The sequence below is a fragment of the Mesoplodon densirostris genome, chromosome 14 (assembly GCF_025265405.1).
Source record: "Mesoplodon densirostris isolate mMesDen1 chromosome 14, mMesDen1 primary haplotype, whole genome shotgun sequence".
In the NCBI taxonomy this organism is placed as follows: Eukaryota; Metazoa; Chordata; class Mammalia; order Artiodactyla; family Ziphiidae; genus Mesoplodon; species Mesoplodon densirostris.
In genome coordinates, this window is record NC_082674.1 from 11,462,874 (window position 1) to 11,475,636 (window position 12,763).

A 12,763-nucleotide genomic window follows, 5' to 3' on the forward strand; every position below is an offset into this window, starting at 1 on the left:
TGAAGGTTTAAAGTAATCAAGAAATGAGCAGTCAGATGCTCCCTTACCTGTCTCTGGGGCCAAGTGGCTTTGATGATGGCCTCCGTTCTAAAGAACACAAGGAGCTTGCCATCCTCCTCGGTCAGGTGAAATGACTGTCCCAGAATCTGCAGCACTTGAATGCGGGGCCTCACGGGCCAGGCGTCGTCAGCATAGAAAGGCCGCAGCCACTCCAGCAGGTCCTCAGAGGACACCAGCTCTTCTCTGCAAAATCAAGGGTTAGATTAAAAAGAAAAAAACTTAGTAGTTTCTAATTCCAGTAATCAAATGTGGTGACTGATCTAAACAACTGTTTGTTGGGTGACTTTATTTTTTTTCCTACTGTGAGGAAAAATGTAGGTTTTAAATGGCTTAAAGCAAACTACATTAGGTGTTTAAAAACTATGTAAAATGCATGTGATTTTTAAACAGTATCATATTCAAATGAGTTACAGAAAGCAGATAAAAATAATCAATATGTTCTTAGCTACTCCATTTCTTAAGCAAAGTGTATTAAGAAGCATGGCTTATTTCAAAGTTCTATGAAGATGATTGCCCAGTGCCCATCCAGTTCCCAGGGCTTAAAAGACTCTCTTTTAATTGAATTGAATTGACAACTAGCCCAATAGGTAAAATTAAAGATTTTCAAATCAAACAGTTTTCATTAGAACACTGCTTTATAGTGATAACTGTTTCTATTGTTAATAGTTCACATAGGAGGGTGCTAGAGTCTTGGATAACCAGGTAGGCATCTGGAAAAAATCTTTGATTGAAATATTATTATTTTAGTCTTGGCAAACAAAATAACTCTTGTAATACAATTTTCATGAATGGCTTATCTCATCAACTAGTTAATAACTTTGAATTCAAAGAAAAAGAAAAAAGTATGGTTTATTTCTACTAATGATACTACTAGTGCCAGGCATCATTCAGTAATTTTATATAAACTATTACTAGTTGACAATAACTATACAAAGTAAATATATTTACTTTGTAAATATTTTATTGAAAATTTTTCAGTTTTATTGAGATATAATTGGCATATAACATTGTATTAGTTTAAGGTGTACAACGTCATGATTTATGTATATAATGCAAAATAATTACCACAGTAAGTTCAGTTAACATCCATCATCTGATATAGTTACAAACTTTTTTTTCTTGAGATGAGAACTTCTAAGATCTCTCTTAGTAATTTCCAAAAATATAATATATTGTTAACTATAGTCATCATGCTGTACATGTAAATTCCATTTTATAGATGAGGAAACAGGCTTAATGGAAGAGATAGTGTATGCCCACAACAACTATACTAGTGCAGTATGACCCCAAAGTCCATGTTCTTTCTACTATTTTTCTGTGATAGAATTTAAATAAGGGGTTAGAGTATCAAATGTGATACTACCTTAAAAATAAAATATGAATGTGTGATTATTAAAGAACTGGGAGGTCTAAAAGGATTTGTCGAAGGGGACATTTGTACAACTTTCTGTCCAGTACTAGAATCTTTTCACTTATAATCCCAAATGGACCATCTTAGGAAAACAACGTATTTGATGATGATGTCGATGAATTACTACTATCGATGACTGTTAAGAGGTCATTCATACAGAAGCCTCACTTCCACAAGGCCCTAGAGATCCAGGCTAAAGCACTGAATTATATAGATTCTTTTATAACCATATCCTTAGGCTTTCACCAATAAATCACCTACATCAAGTTCCAAATTCCATGAACTAACAAGACCACATAAAATTTTTTTAAAACTTCTGAGAATAAAACTCTACAATACCACTGAGTATTTCTCTCAGTGTGCATTCTAGAATATACTTGCCAATACAATTTCAGGACAATTTAAATTTAAAAAAACCAAAGTTCGTTATTTGTATTTAGGAATAAAATATATTACAAAATGCTGTGGACAATTGGTTCAAGCATTTCCTAAATTTACAAAGACATTTGTTAGTTTTACCTATGAGTGCCGCTCTTAATATGTATCAGAAATCAAAACTGGGGTGCAAAAGAAGCAGAATGTTATAAATACTTCCTGGATATCTACTACTTGCAAAGCAAACAGACAGTATTGTGTAGTGCAAAGAGTATTATTTTGGAATTTGATGGACCTATGAACCTTTTCCTAACAACTCTCAATAAAAATCATGAATGTCATCATTCCCGTTTTACAGTTAAGTAGACAAAGGTCCGGAAAGTGTGTCTGTTGGAGTCTTTGCAACCAAGATAACTTATATAAAGTACCCAGAATTGTATGTGGCACAGAGGAAGGATTTAATAAACATCATCCGAATATCATCATCATTTTATTATCAGCGTCAACAGAGTACTAGTTTGTAGTGGATGATCAGGGATGAACAATTATATGATCTGCGCCTTCAAAGAACTAACAATACAATGAAACAGAAAGACTTCACAAATGACTATTCTCTAAATATTAACATGATATAAATGTGAACAATTGTTTTGAAGAAAGAGTGAGTAAAATCAGGGAAGGCTTCACAGAGGACGTGGCCTCTGAACCGGATCACAAAGGGCAAATGGAAGGCACATAAGTGAAAAGGTGGGAAAATATAATCCAGATAAAGAGAAGAGCAAGGGAAAAAAAAGTCCAAGATTTCAAAGGACATAGCATGTTCAGGGAGCAATAAAAGCACAGATGGCTGGGGGTCCATCAGAGGAGAGAGTAAAGCGAGGACAGGTCTCCTGGCCTGGATAACCAGGAGCTCGCACACAGGCTGAAAAGGTGGCGCACCTTCAAGCTCTGAAAGCACAGGCTTTGCAGGCGTCAGCCCAGATTCCCTTCCCAGAATGACCACTTCCTGACAGCACTCCACTGACCAAGAAGTCACTGAACGGTTCTGAGCCTCAGTGTCTTATTTGTAAATTGGAGATAGATAATAACCCCTTACTCGTGGAGTGGTTGAGAATGAAATACATAAAATGAAAGCACATAATACATTATCTGGCACATAACGAAGAACTTCAGTTAGTGGCAGCAATGATTACTGAGGACATTGGTCTTACCTGGTGTGGAATGGGAATGATGGAGGGCTTCTGAGCAGTGAAATATCACAGTCATGTTAGTGCTTAGAGAGGTGTGCAGGCCGGGGCACGCTCAGGCCCTTTTGGTGAGGCCTACACTGGTCAGATTAAGTGTAACTCAAGAGAAAAGAAGATTAAAGAACATTTTGGGCTTTGAGTCCAAGCCAATTTCACACAATAAGAAGCTGATATTTTTGACCCTGTCACCCAAGTGCCAAGAGGGGAGCAGGTAGGAAGAGCTAGAATGGGAAGAAGCTGGAGTCATGAAGACCAGATGGAAGTTACAAAAATAATGCAAGATCTGCATACAGTGAACAAGAATGAAAACTGTTAATAATAGTAACTATGAAAGTTTACTATGTGCCATGAATTACGTCACTCCACCGTCACTATCTTTTTCATGTATTCTGTTATCATCTCCAGTTTGTAGATCAGGAAGCAACCAAAGAGACGTTTAATAACCTGTCCACAGTCACACAGTAAGTCGTGGAGCCAATATTTGAACTTGGACTATGTTACTGCCTTGTCAATCACTATGCAATGCTACTGAACCAAATGGGGGCAAATTCCCAAACACTGTGGCAGTAGATTAAAATTACTCTGGTACTGATGTGATACAGAGAGATTATTATCATAGCATTTTCCAAGTCATTAGATTTAGATTCCTTTTACTTAACAACTTGCTGTGCAGTTGATAACATTGGACATTTTGGAAAAAACTGCTCTAAGTTTTGGTTGATAGTTCAAATACATAATAAAATTACGAAAACTCATTCCTAAAACAGAAACATTGTGTTCTAGAAGCACTATGTTATAGATGAGCTTGGCTATATATACTGTGAACATTTGTGCTCAATAAGACTGCGCAGAAATGAAAGGCAGCTCTGTAGGAAAAGCTGTCCAGGACATTGACTAGAGAGTATCTCCTAAAGTTTTTAGCTGCAAAATAGTTTACATTTTAACTTCAATTTGAGTTTTTAAAATTCATAGTTTTTCTTATGATTCGGCAAACACACACACACACACATATACAGAGGCAGAGAGAGAAAAACAGAATGTTAGAATTGTGATAGAATGTTAACAATTGGTGAATCAAGGGGAAGAGAATATAGTCATTACTTTTCAATCTTTGCAACTTTTCTGTGGGTTTGAAATTTTTCAAGATAAGCAGGTGGGTAAAAAATAACCAGTTGTGACTTTCTTTTTTTAATAAATGTATTTATCTATTTTTGGCTGCGTTGGGTCTTTGTTGCTGCGTGTGGGCTTTCTCTACTTGCGGTGAGCAGGGGCTACTCTTGGCTGCGGTGTGCAGGCTTCTCATTGCGGTGGTTTCTGTTGTTTCAGAGCATGGGCTCTAGGCTCACGGGCTTCAGTATCTGTGGCACGCAGGCTCAGCAGTTGTGGCGCACGGGCTTAGTTGCTCCGCGGCATGTGGGATCTTCCCATACCAGGGCTCGAGCCTGTGTCTCCTGAATTGGCAGGCGGATTCTTAACCACTGCGCCACCAAGGAAGCCCCCAATTACGACTTTTATAGTGTAAAAAAAAAAACAGAATGGGAAGGAAAATGATTCCATTTTTATAGCATTTTATGGAGGCAAGGAGAGGGTTTAATGAGCTTAGGAATAAAAAGAGAATATGATTTCAAAACGTTTTTACCTTATTATACAAGAGGTATACAAATGATTTAAAAAAGATATAAAATAGGTAATGGAGAAAAATATCTCAGTTTCATTGCAAATACACAGACATTTGCTTCTACCTCTTTCCCTATAATGAGGATTTCTGTGGTGGGGGGAGGTTATTGTACTACACAGGGTAATTCAGTACACTATTTTTTTTTAAAAAAAATTAACTACTAAAAGAAACACACACACATTCACACAATCAGTTTTGGCCCAAAAGATAAGGAGTCTTCTGAAATATACGAGTAGTTTTATTAACAGAAAAGAACAGCAGCAGCGACAATGACAACAGAACTAGGTTCACTGAATGACTAACTTGAGAATATGATGTTCTACTAGGTAAGTAAGGTAATATAAGAGGATATTCACAAAACTGCAAAGGAACGGAAAAGAAATGCCAACTAAACAAAGGCAATTATTGAATCAAAGAAAAAAGACAGATTCTGAGAATATTAATAAGCTGATCCTTTGTATAAGAGTTTGCAAATTCTGCATGGCATAAACGTATGAAGATAACCCAACCTTGAACTTAAATGATTATGGTCTATTAAAAGAGACAGTAAATATGAAAAGCACTTTACATATCATGATGCACTACACAAAATAAAATTATTGTTCTTTTTTTTTTTTTTTTTTTTTTTTTTTTTTTGCTGTACGCGGGCCTCTCACTGCTGTGGCCTCTCCCGTTGCGGAGCACAGGCTCCGGACACACAGGCTCCGCGGCCATGGCTCGCGGGCCCAGCCGCTCCGCGGCATGTGGGATCTTCCGGGATCGGGGCACGAACCCGTGTCCCCTGCATTGGCAGGCGGACTCTCAACCACTGCGCCACCAGGGAAGCCCAAAATTATTGTTCTTATTTGAGAATGGGAGAAGGAAAGACTGCATTCAAACAAGACAAACATAGACCTTTGTGATTTCTTGTAAATATAGATGTCATAGAATTGGAATGCCTGAAGGGAACAGAAGGTCACTTTGTCCAATCTTGTAGATTGAAGTTATAAACCAGTAGCCAGCGTTTTGTACTGGCTTACACAGTATATACCAATGTTTCAAGATTTAAAAATTTTACACAATGAAGATTTACCAGCTCTTCTTTTTTTCTCCCGCTTTATTGAGATATAATTGACATACAGCACTGTATAAGTTTAAGGTGTACAGCATAATGATTTGACTTACATATATTGTGAAGATCACCATAGTAAGTTTAGTGAAAATCCATCATCTCATATAGATAAAAAAGGAAAAAGAAAAAAATGTTTTTATTCTTGTGATGAGATCTCTTAGGATCCACTCTCTTAACAACGTAGCTCCCCTTTAAATGCTGGAAGATAAGGGCTCACTGGCAGCTGCTTCCCTTAGATAAGGCCTCCTGAGCTCTCAAGTACCCCTCAGCCTTCACACTTCCTACCTTCCCTTAAGCCCCGTCCACCTTGCTCATTTCCATTACCTGCCTGGCCTCAGTAGGAAATGAGTGTGCAAACTGATTTGTAACATGCTAGGCTAGATAGAGAGAGAAGGACAGGCAGGTGGGTGGGCCCGGGGTGGAAAGCAAGTAAATGTGAGTGAGCGAACAGTGAGAGACGTAAGTGCTCATATTCTGGGTAGGTCCCTGAACTCAGTGAAGGAACCGATCCACACACTGCACACACTTTCCTCACTACACATGGAACTGGGTGGAGCAGACATTTCCCAGGACCATGTCCTCTATTCATCAGCTCCCGTGAAACAACTGGGGCACCTGACAAAGAGCAAAAGGGAACTGAAAACAAATGAATGCATAACGTGTTAATGGCATTGCAGTAGTATAAAAAGTATGATTTTTTTCAAATAATTATCATAATCAAGTTATATTAAAAGACAAATTCCTACAAAGGAATAATTTTGGTGTGTGCAGAATTCCAATCTCAAATCTTAACTTTTGGTAAATAAATACTAACAACGTCTTTGTGGCTGCTCTCAAATGTACACCAATCAGAAGATCTTCTTGAGGTTCATTCATCAATAGAAACATGGACACATCTCACTGTAATGCGGCAGAAACGGCAGCTGTGAAGTAATAAATATGGCCTTAGGTGGCCCCAAGGAACACTGCAATGGTAGAGTGGATCCACCCTCCTGGTCAGCGACCATGGCTTTCAGCAGGGTTCATATCACAGAACAGAGGGCTCATGCACTGGGGGTACTTGGAGATCATCTGATGATTCACTTTGCCTCACAGAGTGGGAAGAGTAAGAAGAAACTGGATTCAATTTGCTCTAGTGGGCTTTCTTTATCTTTTCTTTTTTTTTTTGGTGGGGGCGGGGTCTTCTGTGTGCTTCAAAAATAATGTGAAGTCCCTAGGTAACTCCAAAGAGCTCAATGAAGCCTGAATGATCTGACACTGTTCAATATACACGAAGCTTTAAGACAGTTGAAGCTGCTACTGTGATTAAGCAGCAATTTAAACAAACAAACAAAGACTCCTAAAATACTTAATAGTTTTGAAGGAAATCTTGCTCCCTCTTCGAATGGTGCACAGAGGAATTCCTCATTAATTATCTGTTTTCTGAGTGGATTTATTTCTGTACATCCTTTTGAGAATCACTAATATACTGGTTCACACGTGTGGGTCATTTCCGTTAGGAAATTTTTTAAAGGTATATGAAGGCAGGGAGTAGAAAAGGAAATAAGGCCAAGGCAGAGAGAAGGAGGTGGAAGCGGTGAGAAAATGGAGGAAAGTAATGCCTTAAGACCTTGCAAAGTTCAGTCCATGGACTAAGGGGCACTTGGGAGCTGGTTGGAAACGCAGAATCTCAGGCGCTACCTACATCTACCCAAGTAAAATTTGTATTGTAATAAGATCCCTGGGCAATTCCTAAGCAGAATGACGTTTGAGAAGCACTGCCTTAACAGTCCATTGCAGGCTCTTTAATGTCAGGAAAAGATGAGATAGGGTAAGAGAAATTCACAACATGTCTTTATCTGGGCGACCCCAGACAACCTACAAAACCTGTCTGACCTTCATTTCCCCATCTGTAAAATGGAGATGACAATAATAGTAATATGATAGGGTGGTTCTGAGGACTGAGTGAGTTGTTAAGTAAGAATAAGTAACGGATGTTCATTAGATTTTTGTTTTTAAACCGCATCAAGGTATTTTCTTAGTTCCTGGTTTAACGGGTATATTATTTTAGAATATTGTAATTTTAGCTGTTGAATTTTTTGAAACATTTTTTCCCTAGGCAAACTAATAGACTAATCCTTAACACAAACTAGAAATTTAAAATATCCTCTCAACATATGATGTTACAGGCACACCTCACCTTATTACACTTCACTTTACTGCACTTTAGACAGTGTCTTTTTTTTTAACAAATTGGTGGCCACCTTGCATTGAGCAAGTCTACTGATGCCACTTTTCCAAAAGCATTTGCTCAATTCATGTCTCTGTAACACATTTTGGTAATTCTCACAATATTTGAAACTTTTTTATTATTATTATATTTGTTATGGTGATCTGTGATCAGTGATCTTTGATGTTCCTACTGTAATTGTTTTGGCATTTTTTAGCAATAAAGTTTTTTTTTTTTTTTTTTTTGCATTATGCAGGCCTCTCACTGTTGTGGCCTCTCCCGTTGCGGAGCACAGGCTCCGGACACGCAGGCTCAGCGGCCATGGCTCAGCCGCTCTGCGGCATGTGGGATCTTCCCAGACCGGGGCACGAACCTGTGTCCCCTGCATCGGCAGGCGGACTCTCAACCACTGCGCCACCAGGGAAGCCCAATAAAGTATTTTTTAATTAAGGTATGCAGAATTTTTTTTAGACATAATGCTTTTGTACTAGACAACAGTACAGTATAGACATAACTTTTATATACACTGAAAACCAAAAAAAATTTGTGTGACTTGCTTTATTGTGATATTCACTTTATTGTGGTGGTCTGGAACCAAACTCTCAATATCCCTGAGGTACATCCATAATGGGTGAAAACATACACACTCACAAAATAAATAGGCACTAGCCTCTGACTAATTATCATATTCTCATCTTTAATTGCAGAAGTTATAAAAGGTTTTTGTCAGAAACAGACTCACAGACATAGAGGACAGACTAGTGGTTCCCACGTGGGAGTGGGGTGGGGGAGGGATGGATGGGGAGTTTGGGATTAGCAGACGCAAACAACTATATATAGAATGGATAAACAACAAGGTCCTACTGTAGAGCACAGGGAACTATATTTAATATCCTGTAATAAACCATAATGGAAAAGAATATGAAAAAGAATATATATATATATAACTGAATCACTTTGCTATACACCAGAAACACAACATTGTAAATTAATTATACTTCAATAAGATAATTTTTTTTTTTAATTTAAAAAAAAATTTTTTTTTTCACAGAAAGGAGCCTGCGTTTCGGCAGAGCTGGAACTCCTGGCTTGGGGTCTCTCCCCTCCACTGCCACGGAGCTGCCCTGGAGCCCCAGGGGAGGGCGGCCTCACTGAAGCTGCCGGCTCTGGAGGGGCCCCACCGGCCAAAGCCGCGACCGTCCTGGGGACCGCGGGCCAGTTCCATGAAACCTGGACCTCGAGGGCCACCTTTATTCACACAAAGAAAGGATTTTTCCATTTGGAAGTCAACATGTCAGAGTACAGGCGCCGCCCTGAGGGCACTCTCAGAAGGCCAACTGGCTCCCAGGCCCACCAGGAAAGAGCAGCTTCGGCAGCACCGCAGGAGGGTGGGGAGAGAACCATGTGAATGAGCCCCGGAGTCTGAGTGCAGCACACTTTTCTGAAGAAGCAGGATGCTGAGCTAGTGGTGGAAAAAGACCAGTCCAGCAGCTGTATTAGAAGACATGTGGTATATATGAAGTTTGTGATCTGTGGGGGAAATTTTGTCAGGTGGCTGACAGGGTCTTGGTGCTCCAGCCGGGGGTCAGGCCTCAGCGGCTGAGGTGGGAGAGCCAAATTCAGGACACTGGACCACCAGAGACCACCCAGACCCATGTAATATCAATCAGCGAGGCTCTCCCAGAGATCTCCGGCTCAACACTAAGACCCAGCTCCACTCAACGGCAAGCAAATTCCAGTGCTGGATACCCTATGCCAAACAACTAGCAAGACAGGAACACAACCCCACCCATTAGCAGAGAGGCTGCCTAAAATCATAATAAGGTCACAGACACCACAAACACACCACCGGATGTGGTCCTGCCCACCAGAAAGACAAGATCCAGCCCCACCCACCGGAACACAGGCACCAATCCCCTCCACCAGGAAGCCTACAAAAGCCACTGAACCAACCTCACCCACTGGGGGCAGACACCAAAACCAATGGAAACTACAAACCTGCAGCCTGTGGAAAGGAGACCCCAAACACAGTAAGTTCAACAAAATGAGAAGACAGAGAAATACGCAGTAGATGAAGGAGCAAGGTAAAAACCCACCAGACCAAACAAATGAAGAGGAAACAGGCAGCCTACCTGAAAAAGAATTCAGCGTAATGAGAGTAAAGATGAATCAAAAATCTTGGAAATAGAATGAAGAAAATACAAGAAACGTTTAACAAGGACCTAAAAGAACTAAAAAGCAAACAAACAATGAGGAACAACATAATAAATGAAATTAAAAATCTCTAGAAGGAATCAATAGCAGAATAACTGAGGCAGAAGAACGGATAAGTGACATGGAAGATAAAATAGTGGAAATAACTACTGCAGAGCAGAATAAAGAAAAATAATGAAAAGACTTGAGGACAGTCTCAGAGACCTCTGGGACAACATTAAACGTACCAACATTTGAATTATAGGGGTCCCAGAAGAAGAAGAGAAAAAGAAAGGTTCAGAGAAAATATTTGAAGAAATTATAATTGAAAACTTCCCTAACATGGGAAAGGAAATAGTCAATCAAGTCCAGGAAGTGCAGAGAAGTCCCACACAGGATAAATGCAAGGAGAAACACACCAGGACACATATTAATCAAACTATCAAAAATTAAATACAAAGAAAAGATATTAAAAGCAGCAAGGGAAAATCAACAAATAATATACAAGGGAATCCCCATAAGGTTAACAGCTGATTTTTCAGCAGAAACTCTGCAAGGCAGAAGGGAGTGACAGGACATATTTAAAGTGATGAAAGGGAAGAACCTACAACCAAGATTACTCTACCCAGCAAGGATCTCATTCAGATTCGACAGAGAAATCAAAAGCTTTACAGACAAGCAAAAGCTAAGAGACTTCAACACCACCAAACCAGGTCTACAACAAATGCTAAAGGAACTTCTCTAGGCAGGAAACACAACAGAAGGAAAATACCTATGAAAACAAGAGTGAGGAGATATGGGGATATACGTATATGTACAGCTGATTCACTTTGTTATAAAGCAGAAACTAACACACCATTGTAAAGCAATTATACTCCAATAAAGATGTTAAGAAAAACCCAAAACAATTAAGAAAATAGTAATAGGAACATACATATCGATAATTACCTTAAATGTAAATGGATTAAATGCTCCAACCAAAAGACGTAGACTGGCTGAATGGATACAAAACCAATAGCCATATATATATGCTGTCTACAAGAGACCCACTTCAGACCTAGGGACACATACAGACTGAAAGTGAGGGGATGGAAAAAGATATTCCATACAAATGGAAATCAAAAGAAAGCTGGAGTAGCAATTCTCATATCAGACAAAATAGACTTTAAAATAAAGACTATTACAAGAGACAAAGAAGGACACTACATAATGATCAAGGGATTGATCCAAGAAGAAGATATAACAATTGTAAATATTTACACACCCAACATAGCAGCACCTCAATACATAAGGCAAATGCTAACAGCCATAAAAGGTGAAATCGACAGTAGCACAATCATAGTAGGGGACTTTAACACCCCACTGTCACCAATGGACAGATCAACCAAAATGAAAATAAATAAGGAAACAAAAGCTTTAAATGATACATTAAATAAGATGGACTTAATTGATATTTACAGGACATTCCATCCCAAAACAAGAGAATACACTTTCTTCTCAAGTGCTCATGGAACATTCTCCAGGACAGATCATATCTTGGGTCACAAATCAAGCCTTGGTAAATTTAAGAAAATTGAAATCGTATCAAGTATCTTTTCCGACCACAACACTATGAAACTAGATATCAATTACAGGAAAAAAACTGTAAAACATACAAACACTTGGAGGCTAAACAACACACTACTAAATAACCAATAGACCATTGAACAAATCAAAGAGGATATCACAACATATTTAGAAACAAATGACAATGAAAACACGACAACCCAAAACCTATGGGATGCAGCAAAAGTAGTTCTGAGAGGGAAGTTTATAGCAATACAATCCTACCTCAAGAGACAAGAAGCATCTCAAATAAACAACCTAACCTTACACCTAAAGCAATTAAAGAAAGAAGAACAAAAAACCCAAAGTTAGCAGAAGGAAAGAAATCATAAAGATCAGATCAAAATAAATGAAAAAGAAATGAAGGAAACAATAGCAAAGATCAATAAAACTAAAAGCTGGTTCTTTGAGAAGACACACAAAATTGATAACCCATTAGCCAGACTCATCAAGAAAAAAAGGGAGACGACAAAAATCAATAGAATTAGAAACGAAAAAGGAGAAGTAACAACTGACATTGCAGAAATACAAAGCATGATGAGAGATTACTACAAGCAACTCTATGCCAATAAAATGGACAACCAGGAAGAAATGGACAAATTCTTAGAAAAGCACAACTTTCCGACACTGAACCAGGAAGAAATAGAAAATATAAACAGACCAATCACAAGCACTGAAATTGAGACTGTGATTATAAATCTTCCAACAAACAAAAGCCCAGGACCAGATAGCTTCATAGGCGAATTCTATCAAACATTTAGAGAAGAGGTAACACCTATCCTTCTCAAACTCTTCCAAAATATAGAAGAGGGAGGAACACTCCCGAACTCATTCTATGAGGCCACCATCACCCTGATACCAAAACCAGACAAAG

The 12,763-nt window shown here is 38.8% G+C and overlaps 1 protein-coding gene across 2 annotated transcripts in view; it reads right to left on the minus strand.

Annotated features, from left to right (window-relative positions):
* The window catches only part of NBAS (NBAS subunit of NRZ tethering complex), a 345,026-nt gene that overhangs the window by 40,443 nt on the left and 291,820 nt on the right, over positions 1-12,763 (minus strand). For both annotated transcript variants that reach the window (XM_060116919.1, XM_060116918.1), the window contains one exon: positions 48-243. In XM_060116919.1, coding sequence (XP_059972902.1) covers positions 48-243 — 196 coding nt within the window. The remainder of the gene's footprint in view (positions 1-47; positions 244-12,763) is intronic.